Source organism: Idiotropiscis lumnitzeri, chromosome 4 (genome assembly GCF_059441095.1).
Source record: "Idiotropiscis lumnitzeri isolate Australia: NSW breed Sydney's pygmy pipehorse chromosome 4, RoL_Ilum_1.0, whole genome shotgun sequence".
Lineage (NCBI taxonomy): Eukaryota > Metazoa > Chordata > Actinopteri > Syngnathiformes > Syngnathidae > Idiotropiscis > Idiotropiscis lumnitzeri.
Window position 1 is genome coordinate 24,688,568 of NC_142394.1, and position 17,475 is coordinate 24,706,042.

Genomic DNA, 17,475 nt, shown 5'->3' on the forward strand with positions numbered 1-17,475 from the left:
TACATTTAATTTTAAATGAAAGTGAACAAAAGCATTACAACAACATATGTCTTTGAAAAAAAACACAGTATTTAGAAAATAAAACATTAAAAAGGTTTATTAATTTATTTTTTTAAATTGGATTAAAACGTTTAACGGGCCGCATGTGGCCCCCGGGCCGTAGTTTGCCCACGCCTGCTGTAAAGGATAAGCGGTGTGGATGACAATTTTGCTTACATCTTGTGTCATATATAGCCCTCTTATTACTTGGCAGAGTGACTATCAGCTTTAATCAGTCAATTTATGTTTTTTTAAAAAATGCTGCGTTTGTAAATGTTGGATTTTATTTAGCCGGCCAACATTGACGCAGGAAATTTAGTTCTGTTTCACTTAATTGGTCTGAACAGGATTATTTCTTGACAGCTTCTTGTTCATATATCTAGCCAACTATACATATAGTGTCAGACTGGTCGATTATTTACGTTTCCACTAGCATTATTTCAGTTTTTGAGCCATTTTGTTTGTCGGGGCACCGTGAGGCATTTTGAACGCGAAACTAATGTGTGGGCTCTAAATAGGTGGTGAAAAGGACTCCTTTTGGTCCGATTGTAAAACGGTGAGTTGGATGAGGAGTTTGCTGGCTCGCTCCTTGGCATTCCGTGCACATGCATTATCCGAGGAAGAGGAGGGTGCACGCAGGAGGGGGGGGGGGATTCTGGCCCGCTCCAGTGAGTCCAGTTGGCTCCTCCAGTTGGCTCGACGCGGACAACTGGTAGGGGCGGGGCTAGAGTGCCTCGATGAGCCGCGGAGTACGTTGCTCGTCGTCTCTTCATCAGCGGAAGCACCTTCAACCATCCGCGACCTCCAGCATCCAAGGACGCCCGCCACAGCAAGGCACGGCTCGGTTCGGCTCGGCACGGCACGGCACCGAGCCTCATCCTTCGGTAAGAGCCAGACGGCCCGCTAAGGTTCATCTCAGGGAGAAAACGTCGATCGCGGTGGGTCCGAGGAGGCCCACCGGCCGGCCGGTGCATGGTCGCGGGGCTCGTTAGCCGGCAGCCGGCCGATGTGCAGGGAAGCCGCTCGCGTCCTATTTGCGAAACAGTCTGCCGTATTTAGGCGCAGCTCCATCGTCGCACATAGCGTCGGATGCTCTGGAATCCCCCACCACCACCACCACCACCCCCACCCCCCCACGCACGCGAAGCTGACATATTTCTAAGCTCTGACGACATATTCGACAGAGGTTGTTAGTGGAGGAGCACCAGTGATGCTGCTGATGCGTTCATGTGAGGAATCAACGCTTCAATTCCTCCTGGAAAAACACCATTGTCACTTTGGATGTTGCTTCCCAATATTCAGAATGCATGGCCTGGTCATTTGCATGGTTTACAATCTGCTGCATATCCCCAGATGGGAGGAAGTCAAGGGGCTTGTGCAGGAAAAACCGCTGATGATGGAAAAGGCTCGTATTGACGTTTTGGGGGTAGCCAACGTGATTGAAAAAAACCCCCAAAAAAACGGTGTTATGCATGTTATGTATATGTTCATGCGCTTCTGTCAACTTCAGTTTAACACACATGGACATAACATTACAAACAACCGCACGATTATAACCTAACCACATATCTCTTCTTTCCACACTTAAATGATAAATGAGTGTGCCCACCGTCTCGTTCCACCTCATGTAACTTAATCGCTAAATTCGTCTTGATGACACGAACAAGCCACGATCGTCCACTTGGCAGCGTGCAACACGAAGCAGAGCCAATGTGTTTGCCGTCAGTTCAGGAGGACGCATTTGCCAGAAAGACTAATAGAACAGTAGCATGTCCTGATCGTTGGAAATGCACACTGAAAAACAGCAATCAAATGTAGCTGGACGTAAGCCGGACACATCGCGACGGCGCAGGCGACCCGAGCCCAAGAGACGGCTGACAACGGCCCATATAATGACAACGACGGCTCTGCTGCATCAACAAAGTGACGGCAAGTCCCTTACAAGCTATTGCGAGAGACGGCTGATTCTGGTCCATATCAACAACATGCGGTTTTGTTCGCGGGCTTTAGAAACGCCCTTACTGGAGGACGTATAATTTATCGAACAATAAATGCAATCACAGGGCACTAAAATGATAATTCAAGGCGACAGGTCATCGTGTCGACACTACGTCACTGCACACCACCATAAAGACACCCTTTTTTTTCAGCGTTTTCTGTCAAGTAAACGTGTTTGAGAACTGCTTTCAATGAGACAAAAATCTCGAGATTCATTTTTTCAAGGACTCCTCCCACAAATGCTTGACAGAGGCCTAAAATGGAAATTTCAAACTGACACGACTGCGCGTTTCTTGGCATGGCTTCCTGACTTTTTTGTGCATCGACTTATTTTAGATGTGCCCTACGAAATTTCACGTGGCAAAATCTAAGTGGCTGAATTTATTTATTTTTTTTACATTCCAGGATACAGGCTAAATTAATATTATTTTATATATTCTAGGATACATTTGCAACAGTCACCAAATGTCACTGTCACACAATGACATAAAACAACAAAAATCATTTTCAAAATTTGGCGTACACGTGCTTAAAATTTGCTACCAATTGGTGAAAAAAAAAATTAATTGGATCATTTTCCCGTTGACGGAAAAGGCGAAAATGAATTTCAAAATGGCTGATTACCCGTGTCTGTGCAGGCATGGCTTCTTGAGACTTTCGTTGCCGCAATACGCTAAACACGACGACCAAATTTCATGTCGTGAATTCAAAAAGATTTTGACGTGCAAAAATTTCAGCTCTCATGAGATCAATTGTCAACGTTTGGTGTTGCAGTCCAGTCTTTGAACTTTGCCGCCATGCCCCGCCCACAGACTCCAATGACACGTCAAGACTTTCACAATTTAACCTCGCCCATCCTTTTAGCGCTTCGAATTTGACACCACCACTTAACAGTGAATTCTGTTCCCGACGTTTAAACCGAGGTCACAACAGCCCAGGAGGAGTTCCGGACCAGTGTGGACGAGCACAATGCACAAAGTCTAAAGTCAGTCCAAACACGGGGGCCTCCTCTTCAATGAGAAGGAAGTCAAAGGACTACCCGAAACGGATTTCGGCTCCATCGTGGACGACCTGAGCTCCAAAAAGAATACACGGCGTTACGATTCAAAGCCGCGGGTCCGTTCTGCCATCGGCACCGTGAAGCGATGAGAAGAGGACACCTTCCTTCAAAGCGCGGCACCGCAACCAACGGGTGACCGGCACTCTCTCAAATGAAGAACGAGAGAGAGCGAGAGGGAGAGAGGGAGAAGTACAACGTGAGCTGATGCCTTTTGACAGTTTGGTATTTCGGATTGAAAGAGTGTATTAATCATGGAAGGGAGAGGGAAAATAGGCAAGCACAACATCACGCTGCCCTTTCATAAACACGTTTCTTCGAGCTGTCATCGCACAATTTCGGTGTAAAAGTTGCAACATAGAGTTTAAACGAAAAGACATTTAGCAATTGAAAGTTAGTCAGTACGAGACAGGACGTCATGATCTAACGCTTCGCATTCAACTGTTGGCTTCAATTTGCCAAGTGTTCATTGGCTTTTATAGTTTAATTTTCAAAGAAAATGAGTTTATTTATTTATTTATTTTTAACCACATTAACCTGCACGTCCGAATTGTATTTTGGATTAATTCAATGTTATCTTCGTTCAACGGGAATTCTTTCAAAGATTTCATTCTATTATTAGCATGGCGCATTTATGGAAAAATAATTTTGAAATGAATCAAATCACAAAAACGTGAGGAAGGGCCTGTGAGCTTCCCTGATGATGAAAGGCCAGACGGGTCTTGGGTATTGCTACCGGGCCTCTTTTGGATGGCGTATTTGGTTTGGCAGGATAATTCGGGACATGGACGTTGGCTTGAAGTCAAACAATTTGGTGGTCATGGATTGGATAATGAACGGCCTCCTACCTCGGGAGCGACAATGTCCTGATAAGAGGGGACGTGGAAGAAAGAGGAGACCACGAAGAATCCTTTTTTTTTTTTTAATCCCAAATTCAACACCATGGGAACCTTCTTTTTTTTTAATCTTATTTATTCTTTTCAGCAAAGCAATGCAAGCAGTATTAGTAGCGAGATAATCCCCCCCCCTCCCCACACACACACACCATCCTCTCCTCACTTTGACCCCGGTTTAATAACGAGAGACATTTGGGCCCACGGCGTTCAGCCTGCTTTGCCCGTAAAGCGCCAGGAAAACATTCGATCCCAAAGTATAGATTGCGTCACCTCAACAGATTAAGTTGAGTTTTCAATCTGATATATTAGGATTGTGTTGATGCGAGAAATTTGCATTTTCCAAATCATCCGAGCTCCAGAATGCATGCGGATGCATTTTGCGTCTGGAAAGCCGCGAAGCTGCTCAACGCTTAAACTGCTGGAGGTGAGGCCATCCACTTTCATGACACATGCATCATACAAGTGTGTGGAGAATAAACGTTGGATTTTTTTTTTTTTTTACCTTGCAGAGGGATGAGATGCAAGACTTGGGACATTGCGTGACGTCGACGGCAGCGGCGGGGTTCTGTGGATGAACAGGAAATCATTTTTTTAGCAAGCGGACATACATTGTTAAGTCCGCACGGGGGTCTTTATTTTTGATTTGTCGGCTTGACACTTGCCAAGAAAAAGAAAATCATTGAGCGCGGTGAAAAGTGTGTTTTAGGGAAACATTTTTATAAAGGAGGACAATTAAAAAAAAAAAAAAAAAAACGGTCTAAGAATTGAATAGAAAGCAAAAGATCGTGTGCACAGAATCAAATATATCATGACAAATATTTTTTTTTAAAAATCCAATGATATCTTAATTGTCTCTTACTGTGCACTGTTGAATGTTGTTGATGGCGTAGGGCACAACTTGTTCAGCTTCTCGCTTCAGCAGTCGCTTTTCCAATCAGCCTCGTAGGCCACCTCACGATTTGGCGGGACTTTTTATTGCCAAGGGCTCGGTTGCCGAGTGTGCGTGTGTGTGTGTGTGTGTGAGGCGTCATCGTTTGGGACGGTCCGACTCAAACTCCGGAAGAGTCTGCGTGGCCCATTACCATGACATAGGCATGCACGGCACGTATGATGTAATATGTTGGGGGTCACATGTGTAAGTTGGCCGACGAGGCCCGCATATCTTTTCTCAACTAATCATGTGTGCGTGTGTGTGTGTGTGTGTTTCAATGGTTTGTTCCAAGTTTAGGGCTGCATGACAGCGTTATGTGCAAGTGTTAGCAACAACGTGGAGCTTTTGGATGGGCGCGGGATCTGCCATGACTCCTTTTTGGTGTCCATGTTGGCAGCACCTTCCGGACGGGATAATCCGACGCTGAACACGGTGTGTGCCTTCTCACTTTTGCTCCAGATGTTTGGCGAGGCGAAAACACAAACGTCATTTGGTGCCTTATTTGGCGTGTGACGTCGAAAGAAAATTTGTATTTTAGCAATTAATTGCACCCAATTATGATTTTTTTTTCTCTGCGTGTCATATTTTTATATGGATTTTTCAAGTGACATATCAAGCTAGCTGTATACAATCATAAATAAATAATACACATAATAAACGTCTTAAGTTGATTTCCTGCTTTTGGTCAGTTTTATAGAAAAAAATGATGTCGTGTAAATTCAGCCTAATTGTCGTCAAAAGGGAAAGCAGGCTTGTTAATTGCACACACGATTAGTGGACCGGGCAGTTTGCCTAGCGTGTAACACGGACACGGTTCCGTGATGCGGGAGACCTCGTCAGCATGTTTTCCTTGAACATCTTTCTTCCGCTCACTGTGTTCTCAGGCCTTCACTGGAGCCTCCGGTTCGTCTTTTCCTGAAGAGAGGAACCGAGTGATTTATTGCCGTTGTCTTTGGACAATGGCCCACTCGAAAGCTCTCGCTGGCCTCCGTCTGTTGGGACTGTTGATTTACAAATCCGTGTGTAGCGTTGGGCCCGTTGGCCCGCTGATCTAATTGTGTTGGTTGCCATGAACAAAAGTGGAATGCAAAGCTCTCTTGTTGGCACTTGGCTGTCGTCATATTCGGAATACGTAACAAGCAAGCGTAGCGTTGCAACGATTGGATGTAAAGCGACCGAGATTGTATACGCAGCCAGTCGGACCTGTTGCATTTCTTTTTAATAATGTATCACGTGATGTATTTCAACTTCATTAAAAACACGTCTTTGGGCGATTATTTGTGTTTTGTTTCTTTTTTTGTCGTGAGCCTCTCCTTGGGTCGGCATTTTGGCTCCTCGCCTTATTTTTATCCGATTTGTTGAGCGAGGGGAAAGCGTTGAAATCATTTGTTGCGTTTTGTCGTGGCGGCCCGCTATGAAACTCCTCCGCTTGCTGTCTCGCCAGTTGTTTCATGATGAAGATCGACAGCAGCCTGAGCGCGCCGCAGCTGCCCGAGTCGTTGTCCCAGGCGGGCCTTCAGTTCACCGTGGCCACCGAGGAGGACTTTGACGACATTATGGCCATGAGTCAGGACATCTACGGAGGCTTGGACTACCTGCCCACCAGGTACAGCAGCTGGCTGCAGGAAACCAACCGCACAGTCATCCTGGCACGCAAACAGGGAAAAGTGGTACGTCAAACTCACCGGGCGGCCTAAACGCCAATTCAGGTGAAACGACACAGCTGTGCTCAAAAATTGGCATACACGCCCTGGCAGAATTTGGGAAATATTGGCTTTTTTTTTTTTTTAATATCACTAATGGTTAAATGGCTGTCTCATTGCTGCTTTGTTTCATGATTGTGCTGTTAGAAAAGAGCAGAATTTTAATCCCATCAAAAAGTGTTTTGCCTGATCACTCATGATTTCGTAAAATAATGAAATTCTGCCAACTATGTCAGCTTATGAGTATGACTGTGTAGCATCTGAATGGCTAAAAAAAAAAAAAAAGAAAAAAAAAAAAAGGGGTCTTCAATCACTTGTGGGGCTCGGTCCGCGATTAGCAGGGGAACATGGAATTTGAATTTTTTTTTTTAATATACTATTAAAGTGAGACGGAGATATTTTATTGTGGCATATCCCAAATATAGCAACATTCTTTATTTAGATTTGAAGGATAATTTTTTGTTGTTGTTATGACCCCAGAGCACGGAATAATCCAAAGTGTCGACTACAACAGCGTCTCTCGTTGGGAACGCTTTTATCATCTCCCCGACAGATCGCCCTGGAGTCGGTATGCGTGATCGATGAAGGCGAGACCATGCTGGTGGAGGGCCTTCGCGTGGCCCCTCAGGAAAGGGGCAAGGGCGTGGCGGGAGTCCTGCTGCGATTTTGCTCCGAGCTGGTCAAGGCCAAGTATCCTGAAGTGAAAGTCAGCCGCCTGACCCGTGATGACCAACTGGGTCCCAAGGATTTCCAGAAGTATCGCATCATAACCAAGCAGGTATGGCGACTACCGATCCACACGATGTCCATCCAGTTTGGATGTCAGCGTGGCGTTGCGCTCCGCAGGGAATCCTACTGGTGCGCTTCCGAGCCGAGGACCTCAAGCGCCGACTTTCCGACCTCTGCGGCGGGGAGACCCAGCCGGTGTCTGCCTCATTCCCAAATCCTCCTCCAATACGTCTGGACCAGGGCGCCGTTCGTCGGCTCTTCCTGACGAGCGACCTGATGCGAGGGGTCCTCCCGAACAACACCATCATTCAAGATTGGCAGCCTTTCAAGCCGGTGCCCGGTAACATGGCCATCCTGATGAAGAAGGATATCGACTGGATGGTGGACGACGCGTCAAAGCCGAGCGTGGGGAGCCTGTGTACATTCCCCTTTAAGGTCCCCATCGGAGAAGACTGGTATGCGGTTTTTCAAAGTACCGTCGAATGAACCCCCACGATTAAGTCCACTGACAACCGCATTGTTTCCCACCAGGTACTATCTGAACATCGACATGTTCGGCAAAGACCTGGATCTGGTTCGCCAGCAGTTCTTGAGCCACCTGCAGCGCCACACGGCCACTTTGAAGGGTCACATCATGTGCCAGCTGTTCCTAGACCCGCCCTTGTGGAAGCCCATGGCCGACTTTTGCCGCCACACCCTCAGCGTGGAGCTGGTGAAGGAGTACACGGAGCAATGCGTGGTGGAGTCTGACGTCATGTAGTCGAGAAGGATGACGGAACGGACACGTCCGGATTGTGGTGTCGAGGGGATGGAAACCAAACCAACTAACTCTACTAGATAACCACCACAAGTCTATGCCCCCTCGTGTGACGATAAGCCGTATTTGATGTTTTTTTTTTTTGTGGTTTTATTTTAGAGCAAGTGGATGACTGAACTTTTTTTTTTTGTCATATTCCAGACACACTCCAGAGCAATCCCATAAACTCACATTCAGGTTGAGACGCGGTAGAGCGGAGGCCCTCGTGGCATCTCCAAATCAGTAGAATCGGCATCAACTGTGAAGGCACTTTAAATTCCCTTTCAAGAGAATCACACCGACTATTAATGAGATCAAAATGACGTTCATTGTCAGCTGCTTAACGGCTCTTAAATGTAAATATATTCTGTAAACACACTTATGTTACTAATTCCATCGCCAAACTAAATGCTTGAAAAGTGTGGTAGGATAATGGATGATGTTGACGTTACTAATACCTCAAGTGGGTTGTTTCGCAAACACCCTGACAACAATAACGCCATTTGGATACTGGAGAACGGAAATACCGGAAGATAATATTTCAAGCGTAATGTAAGATATACTGTTAAAACGCCGGACCTCAGTGGTCACGCATAGAAATATTTTCAATATTTTTCTGTAGATTTATTACCTCTGGTCAGAAAGTGCAAACGACAAACACATACAGTCTTGTCACCGTCTAACCCAGGCGTGGGCAAACTACGGCCCGAGGGCCACATGCGGCCCGTTAAACATTTTAATCCAGAATTTGAAAAAAATTAAATGAATAAACCTTGTTAATGTTATATTTTCTAAATACTGTGGTTTTTCAAAGACATATATATTGTTGTAATGCTTTCGTTCACTTTCATTTAAAATTAAATGTAATTTTTTTTCTCCGATCAGGTGAGGTTACCAAAACACCCCATCCATCTGCTCCATGTTCGGCCCCCCTCTGTCAAATTTTAGAAGCCAATGTGGCCCGCCAATCAAAAAGTTTGCCCACCCCTGGTCTAACCGAAGGTCTGCAGTCCACGCCTTGCAAGGTTCAAAATGATATTTTTGGAGTATTTGAAGTCATGCAAATGCATAAATTCACATTTATTCATTCAGGGAGCCTCACAAGTCCATCTTTAGTTTGAACCAAAGAAGGTCACAAGTCATCTCAAGAGCTTCTTCGACTATAGACACGATATCCGGGGGTCAACGACGCGGTCGTCCTCGAGGACCGCGTGAATAGCCCCCGGCTCGTTCATCAGAGATGAGACATTGCGATTTCCAAGGAAAATGTACAAAATTGCAGAGATGTGTCAAAGTGCTGCATATTAATCTTTTTTTCCTCCCTATTTTAAATCATTGTTGAAAATGATTGTGAGCAAGTGCCATACTCATGCAAAATATTTTCTCAATCCTCATTCAATCTGAAAATCAGCAGAAAAATTTCATGTTGCATCCAAACACTGACACTTTTCGTATGTACAAACAGCACTTTGCTCAATCTAATAATTGGACACGCCGACTATTCGTTGGACTCTTGCGTATGTGTGTTCAACCAAGCCATTGCGTTGTCGTGCACTTTAGTAGTCCGTGGCAATAACGTTGGAGTAGCATCCTTACCTTCAACTTGTCATGAAGCAGCGGTGCGGACGAATCCTAAAGAAACGAGACGAGGATGTCGTCATGACTGATGCACATGCATCATACAGAAATGATACAAACTGTCTATTTTTGGAAGTACATTTTTAACAAGACCGTACTGTCTAACAGACTGGCAAAAATGACATGCAAACTAGGAAAAGTGTCTAGAACTTAGTGAACATTAGTCCCGTGTGTACTTGTGTATTTTAGTGATCATGTGGATGATGCCTTGCAAAAGTGCGCATTTGGAAGGGGCGTGGGCATGAACAAAGCGTCATTCCTCATTTAAGTGTTTGTAAAGATGACTAATGTGTCCGTGTTTTCTTTAAACATTACATTTAACTGATGATATAGTCACCAGCGATCACCATGTTCATGACTCAATTCTCCTCAAGTCGACCATCACTAGATTCATGTATTTTTGATAGCCTAATGGACCTATATTTGGATTTTGGTTCATATTCAAAGTTCCGGTCTTGAAATAAACTCTGTCTGATCCTTTTTAGTGTGCAGCAAAGTTCAACTTTGTTTTTGTTGTTCAACCGTCATGATGATGAAAGCCGTTAGTTTCGGCTTCAATGACTGCTGATGCGTGTTATCTAATAGAATGCCGGCAGCTTTGCAATGTTCCTCTTAATGGTTGTGTGTGTGTAGAGTGGGACTATAAACACACACACCCACACGCACGCACATGCAAGAATGCCAGAGAATTACAGTACTTCAGGTTTATTTATTATTTGAGGCTGAATTTATTTTTATTTTTGAAAAGTTACTGGCTTCTCTCCATTTCATCGGACTCTTGACACATGTCAAGATGCTAATTGTCACGGCCGCATTACACGAATACATTGCTTCTCAAATAGTGGGGCGGGCACCCCTGAGGTGCGAGGTGCGATGCTGAGGGTGCGTGTGACCCTGGGGAACATACTTTTCCCCCCCCCGCCATACTACAATAAAGTGTAATTGCACATCCACGCCAGTAGATGGCAGTGGCACGCTCATTGTCCATTATGCGCAGTGAGGTTTGTTTTGCAATGAAAATGCTATTATTTATAGTTGCGGCAGAGTGGGGAGCGCAAATTGTTATCTTATTGCTAAAGGAGGGGCGTAACATGAAATAATTGAGAAGCACTGCATTAATATTGAATCCACAATCTAGCAAAATGAGTAAAACCACGTTCCAGGTTGTCGTGGATGAAACTTTCCATCAACTATGAGAAAATCTCAGATGAAGACTGCTTCTTTGGTTAGGAATGTCTGAGTGGCTCCAACCCGAGAATGATCTGAATGTGTAATACGCTAGCGGTCATGGCTTCCATGGTGCAGAAATCGTTCCCTTAAACAGGGGTGCCGTGTAGAAAACAGCATCACCATATAGAAAAACTGACAAGCGTGATTTCTGTAGACAACATTGACAAAAATAATAATGTCGCTTTGCCATACTTTTTAAAGCAGATAAATAAATATGATTAGTAGTGGGAGACGACTCTCTTTCCCTGTCAATGAGAGATCGGTATCCAGTACATGAGGAGTTCCAGAGGCGATGGCGTTGAGTCTTGATCAGAGCCTGTCCCTCAATAAAGTGTTCTTCTGCTTCTCGAAGCCAACATCTCCGGATCTCTTGCCCTACTTCCAGATTGACGTGACTTTTTTCAAGATGGATCTGATGGCTGGTTCTGCGGGTTTGCCGTCCGAGGCCGTGCTCTCAGTGGCGCGAGGCGTACAGTGGCATTCCAAAAGACCGGGCAGAATCTTTCTGGCACGTCTCATTTTCCACCGCTTCCACAGTGACTTTCTCTTGGAATCGAGTCCCTCTGACGCAATCGCTTTAATACTGGCTTCCGATAAATGCTTCCTGGTTATTCCGTCTTCTAATAACTGGTAACTCGCGAAAGAAGTGATCGAGGTGGAGCCACTGTCCAGTGAGTCTTGCGGACCCACCGATGACGTATCAATCTCCTGTTTTGTGTAATTGTCTGCCAGCTCGCATGTGGTGCTCAAAAGGGATTCTGTTGAGCTTCTTTCGGGGACATAGACACGCACAGCATCGCATAGGCCCTGTCTGAGGGAGTTTTCTAATTTTTTGGAAAACTCCTCTCGGAAAATGTTCTCAAAAATACTGTAGATGTTATGCTCAGGTCCATCCTCCTCCGACTGGAGTGGATTTATATCACTGGTCAGCTCTTCATCCGTCTCTGCGACTCTCAGCCGACTGTCCGTAATTGACGACAATTGTTCGTCTACGAGGATATTTGGAGTACAAGTTTCAGGTTTTGTCAGCGCGGGAACGGCTGAAGCGGAGGATGTGGGATCACACGATCTCGCCATCTTGGGGTCTAAAAATGGAGTGGAAATCACAGAAGAGGAGTCCGGCTCAAAGAAGCAGAACTCCTCCACTGCCACGTCACCCAAGACGTCTGCAGGTTTCGGAATCGCGATGTCCTCGCTCATGCACGGAGGCGCCTCTGAGGAACCGACAACCTCGCCGTCAGTTAATGCGCCTGGAAGCTCACAGACTGAGTCCACTTCGACGGCGCTCGTTTCCGCCTCCTCGTCGTCCTCGTCGTCTTCCTCATCGTCCCCATCCTCATTCTCGTCCTCCTCTCCCCCCTCCTCCTCAGTGCCATTTTCTTTGTCCGAAATATCTTGTTGTCCAGCTCTCTCTGCATTTTTGTCACTCTTTCCTTTGCCCCGCTTTCCCTTCTTCCTCCCCGAGCGATACTTCCAGATTGATTTGACTTTTTTAGCAATGGTTTTGCCGGCTGTTTTTGTAACCTTGCTAGCAGAGTCAATGGTATCGACAACAGGCTGCATCACTGAGGTGATGATATTTTTGGCCTTATCAATGATAGGAGAAGACGTAACAGGAGAAGGAGCTGGGGAGGTACCTAAAAGTCTGGAGGTGGACCAGGCCCCAGCTGCAGAGCGAGGTTTTGTGGCTTCTTCTTCAGAGGATTCTCCAGTTGAAATTTTGTCATCTGCACGGTAACCCATCACGTTTGGCTTCCCGCAACTTAATGATGAAACAACCCGAGGGGTTAAATCCATCTCAGCCGTAAAGGGCTTCCCCATACCTCGTTGTAAAGGCGTTTCGCTTCGGGGCTTTGTCTTGTCGAGGGTGGAGGTGGAGGTGGCAGGCGTAGGAGCAGATGAAACTGGCAGAGCAGTGGACTCTGAAGCGACTAAAAGGCTGGAGGTGGATTCACCCTCAAAGAAGCCCATCCTATCCAGGATGGCTGAGGAGGAAGCAGAAGAATTTGTCTCCCCAGTCTCCTCTAATATGGGGGAGAGCCGGGGGGTCAACTGGATATCAAATTGCATATTGCAGAGTTCGTCCATGACGGCCTCGTTGAACATTGCCGGCGGAACACGATTGTCGTCTTTCCTGACACTCCTCATCTTGTTTGCAGGTGAACTGTCGTCCGCAGCTTCCGGCGTTCCTGAAGAAGGCCTCGATGTCTGGTTTTGCTCCCCCTCAAACGAGCGGACCGGATGTTCCTCGTCATTGTTGTCATGCACGATGCTCTTTTCCTTCCCGACAGCGGCGTCCTCTGCCGTGTCTTCATTCTCCGCCATAATTTCTTGGTTTTCTCGATCATTCCACGCTAACATTTTGACCACAGCTTTTGTAACTTTGCTGGCAGAGTCGATGGTGTCAACAACAGGCTGGATCACGTGGCTGATCATATTCATGGCCTTGCCAAGAATGGGAGATGAGAAGCCACCGTCATCTTTTCCTTCGTTTCCTGAGTCTGTGCCGTCGTGGAGGTCGATGGGGTGCTCGGCAGACGTGAGGCGCTCCGAGAAGAAATCCCTCAGGTATTGCTTAATTTTCTGTTGGGTGACGAGGCCATATGACGACTCGTCGATGTAAGAGTGCGATGTGGAGCGCTCCTCCGCGTCCCACAGAGCGATGAGCTGCCTCATCTTGGCGATGTCCGCTATGCTTTTCTCAACGATGCTCTTGATGACGTTGTTGATTTTGTCGTCCCTCTCTTTGGCCTTCAGGTTCGATTTCACATTCTAGTGGAAAGAACGTTCTTCAATAAATGTTACAACAGCACCGTGTGCGTTTTGTTTGTTACCTTGTTGACTTCGGAAATGGCCGCATTGTTGCCAAACATCCCCCGCTGGACGAAAAAGTCTTTGAGGCATTTCTGAGTGTTGAGAAGGTCGTAAATGCCGAATGGCGACGGATGGAGAGTGCCGTCGCACATTTGGTTCTTCTCTGCGACTTTTCTCAGATGAGCCTTGTTGAAACTGGACGCCATCTTTTTGATGGGGATTGGGATTTGATCGTAGCGTTGTTCTTGTCGATTTTAAGTGGACAATCACAAACCTTTTCTTTCGCCTCTTTGATCTGAGCCGCGCAAAGGACATCAGAAGCATGACATCATTTTGTCACGGAAGAGTGACATCGACACCTTTTTGTCATCATAGCATGATGACTCATAAGGTTGACTCGGTTCTGTTGAAATGCAAAGGCAGCATTTGAACACCAGTGCTCATGTTTTCACCAAGGTAGAGGACAACATACGCATGCATAGTTAGGGGGACGGGAGAAGGTGGTTCATCTGTTTCAATGACGATCAACACAATAAATCCCACTCATTGCTTTTGCCTAAGAAATAGTTGCTTACAAGCGAATAGAGTAGAGTAGAAGTGAGTGGGCACTTTCAAAATACTGAACACAATACAACTTTATGTGTTAGTCACCCTGTATAGACGAAGCTGCAAAAATATTAAATTGACTCATTGAGCTCTTTTTTGGTTTAATGAAGAGTATCAGCCTAAAGCACTGACGAATTCCCACACCGATTACATTCCTTGCTCCTATTGGTGATGCGGACAGTACGTCCGACTCTTGTATTGTTCGTGTATATTGACACTCAATAAAGTTCGGAGGAAAAAACCCTACTCACTATCAAATGAAGACACGGATTACGACATCCGAATCACGTGATTGCACGCTGGCAGTCTTTCAAAGAGGGCTGGGGGGAGGAGTGGATGGAGAGACGTCAATCAAGGACGTCCGGCTGGCGAAAACCCCAAATGCGCTTTACAAGTGACGTCACGTGGGCACGTGACCAACGGAAGGCCACTTTCTTTATGTTGCATTCAAGTGAAATCAGTCAAACGGGTAGCTACAACTGAAGCACTTACAGTTGGAATGCGTTTTGCTTCTACTGGCTGTCAAGATTATACGCGCACGTCTTGGTGGTAAACTATTCCCGCACTTATGTTTTGTTGACTTATTACTCAACCGAAAAACTACAGTGGTGAATTCGGTACCCAGATTTGCGGGGTTTAGCGAAGGCATCAACGAGAGTTTCTGGAGCCTTGTTGCTGCAACGTAAACCACGCAAAGCTAAAAGCTTTGGGATGTCGATACGCGGTGGTTTGTTCGGATGCCGGAGCTTTCGCTTTCGTGATCACGACACCGCGAGCACAACCGACCGCCAGCAGACGCAAGTTAGCCGCTGATGCTAGCTGGCTCCATTGTTGTTAGCATATTAGCTGTTGTTGTAGAAGCACGGACTCCCGTCAATCATGACGTCAGCTTCCACAAAAGTAAGTCTTTCAGAATGACAGCACAGTGCACAGTTTTGAAGAGCAAAAATTAAATCGGGGACTGAAATGACTGCTGTAGGCAACGGGTGAATTACTGGGAATCAGGCAACCATGGCAACGGTGCTCACCTATTTTCCTCATGTTCTCCAGAACGAATCAGGATGCCTGTTTGTTTGTTATGCACGCAGGTTGGAGAAATCTTCTCAGCAGCCGGCGCTGCTTTCAGCCGACTGGGAGAACTCACCATGCAGCTTCACCCCGTGGCCGAGGCCAACCCCTCCAGGTTTGTGCTTCAATATGAGCCCATGACGGGAAAAGTCTTAAGTCCACTTGTCTTCTTGCCACCAGCGCTCACACCAAGAGCCCGGCGAAGCGAAAGTATGAAGACAACGCTCGGTGCAGCTCATCTGAAGGTATCCCGCCAAAGACCACAACCACCAAGAAATCCGCTGTGGTATCGCCCGGAACCGGCGTCACCCAATCTGGCATCCAGACCAGCCGGCCTGCCACCAAGAAGCGGAAGGCTGCAGGTGAGTTTGAGCACAAGTCCCGGAGACAAGCCAGTCGACTAAATCGTGTGCATGTGTTCAGATGTCACTCTGAGTGCACTCAACGATTCGGACGTCAACAGCGACCTGGTGGACATGGAGGGACTGGGACAGGCGTCCCCATCCAAAAAGCTCAACTTTGATCAAGGTGCTCGAAACCGACATGACACATTCGCTTCTTCACATGAAGTCATGACCAAGGACAAGTGGTTATGATCAATGTTTGTGTCTCCACAGATACGTTGAACCTGGACTCCAGCCTCATCATGAACTCCAGCGACCTTCCTTTGTTGTCACGCTGACATAACAGAACAAGTCGCATCATCCAACGCACACACCCACACTGTATCATATCATACCCAAACTAGGTGTTGAAAAACAGACATTTGAATTTTTTCTCAACAAAACAGACAATAAACACAACTAATGTCAATCTGTTGTGCCCGTGTATTTCTTTGTGTGACTTTTTTACATTGTGATGTTCTGTTTTATTTGTCTGTTTGAGATATCTGCAATTTGATTCTGACACATATCTACGATGGCATTTCACCTAGTTAAAATTTGACATACCTGGAAAGGGACATATAGGTTTCTTGAACGATTGTGAAATGAATATACATTCAACTGGAATTAAGACGTTTACAATGCCATCACAGATATCAAACAAATACAAATTGTAGGGGTCTATATTGACAAAATATTCATGAATGGCAAAAGTGAAGAAACAATTTTTCCCTTGACTTTTCTTGACTTGCAGGTATCTGAAATGGCAGTTTTGCATAGGGAAAATTTATTTACCGACCTGTAAGTCAAATGTTCTTTTTTGACTAGGCCGTCAAACTATTTTTTTATTGCAGGCCGCATCATTATGGTTTCTCTCAGAGTGCCATTGTGACTTTGAATCGTCATAAATGTATGAGCGCCTCATATTATCTCATGTACAGATTCCGAGCCCTCATTTTCCTCCTAGCGCTGCTTTTAGAAATCAAAACATGCGATTTAATTCTCAAACCTTTTCTGAGTTATTAAGTAATGTAATTGCTGCCACGCTAGAATTAAGGTATCATGGTAAAACGTGATAAAATTCACGTGTTAACGCAATTAATTCCACGTGATAAATTTCACGTAATAACGTGGTACATTTCCCGTTTAAACGTGATAAGTTATGACTTTAAAATATGATTTTCACTTCCGCATTTTGCAACGCATTTGGGGTGTCAACTGGAGTGAATGACGTCAAATGGACGCAACCTGACTCGTGTTCACATTTTCATGAGGACGAGCTAAATAGGACAGAACACGTATCTTACCTTGGAGACGTGGTGGATAAAAGAAGAAATGGAAGTGGACGTTTGGAAGTTTGGTATTGTGCGTTGGCGAGCCATTGGAAAATGGCGCCAATTCAGGTTGAACCAAAGAGCACACTTAAAGCAAAATGTGACCACGGACGGCGCCCCTTTGGAATAAAAACGCTAGAATTTGTTTTATTTATTTTCTGTGGATTTGGCTGTTTTGGGTTTTTCGAGTTGGCTGCGGGGTGCATGACGGGAGATGGCGCGATATTTTAATTTGGCACCTCGGTGTCGCCCC

At 45.7% G+C, this 17,475-nt stretch overlaps 3 protein-coding genes across 13 annotated transcripts; 2 read left to right on the plus strand and 1 right to left on the minus strand.

Moving 5' to 3' along the window:
• The first annotated feature begins 742 nt into the window (after positions 1 to 742).
• nat16 (N-acetyltransferase 16) lies at positions 743 to 10,283 on the plus strand. 10 transcript variants are annotated; one of them, XM_088292759.1, is made up of 7 exons: positions 936 to 4,414; positions 4,500 to 4,601; positions 5,219 to 5,353; positions 6,366 to 6,591; positions 7,178 to 7,402; positions 7,471 to 7,808; positions 7,885 to 10,283. In XM_088292759.1, exons 4-7 carry the CDS (start codon positions 6,373 to 6,375, stop codon positions 8,111 to 8,113), a joined length of 1,011 nt encoding a protein of 336 aa, XP_088148885.1. In that variant the 5' UTR covers positions 936 to 4,414; positions 4,500 to 4,601; positions 5,219 to 5,353; positions 6,366 to 6,372; the 3' UTR covers positions 8,114 to 10,283. The 10 variants fall into 10 exon arrangements, with proteins under 10 accessions (XP_088148886.1, XP_088148880.1, XP_088148883.1 ...); XM_088292760.1 differs by lacking the exons at positions 936 to 4,414; positions 4,500 to 4,601 and adding an exon at positions 743 to 873; XM_088292754.1 differs by lacking the exons at positions 936 to 4,414; positions 4,500 to 4,601 and adding an exon at positions 747 to 923 and having other exon boundaries at positions 5,214 to 5,353.
• Positions 10,284 to 11,166: 883 nt separating this feature from the next.
• LOC148338695 (uncharacterized) lies at positions 11,167 to 14,037 on the minus strand. Its single transcript, XM_088294810.1, has 2 exons — positions 13,852 to 14,037; positions 11,167 to 13,789 (listed from the first exon to the last, which is right to left on the minus strand). Exons 1-2 carry the CDS (start codon positions 14,035 to 14,037, stop codon positions 11,393 to 11,395), a joined length of 2,583 nt encoding a protein of 860 aa, XP_088150936.1. The 3' UTR covers positions 11,167 to 11,392.
• Positions 14,038 to 14,790: 753 nt separating this feature from the next.
• LOC148338696 (BPTF-associated chromatin complex component 1) lies at positions 14,791 to 16,318 on the plus strand. 2 transcript variants are annotated; one of them, XM_088292766.1, is made up of 6 exons: positions 14,791 to 14,986; positions 15,063 to 15,337; positions 15,526 to 15,620; positions 15,686 to 15,867; positions 15,929 to 16,033; positions 16,123 to 16,318. In XM_088292766.1, exons 2-6 carry the CDS (start codon positions 15,317 to 15,319, stop codon positions 16,185 to 16,187), a joined length of 468 nt encoding a protein of 155 aa, XP_088148892.1. In that variant the 5' UTR covers positions 14,791 to 14,986; positions 15,063 to 15,316; the 3' UTR covers positions 16,188 to 16,318. The 2 variants fall into 2 exon arrangements, with proteins under 2 accessions (XP_088148892.1, XP_088148891.1); XM_088292765.1 differs by having other exon boundaries at positions 14,791 to 15,337.
• The last annotated feature ends 1,157 nt before the right edge of the window (positions 16,319 to 17,475 follow it).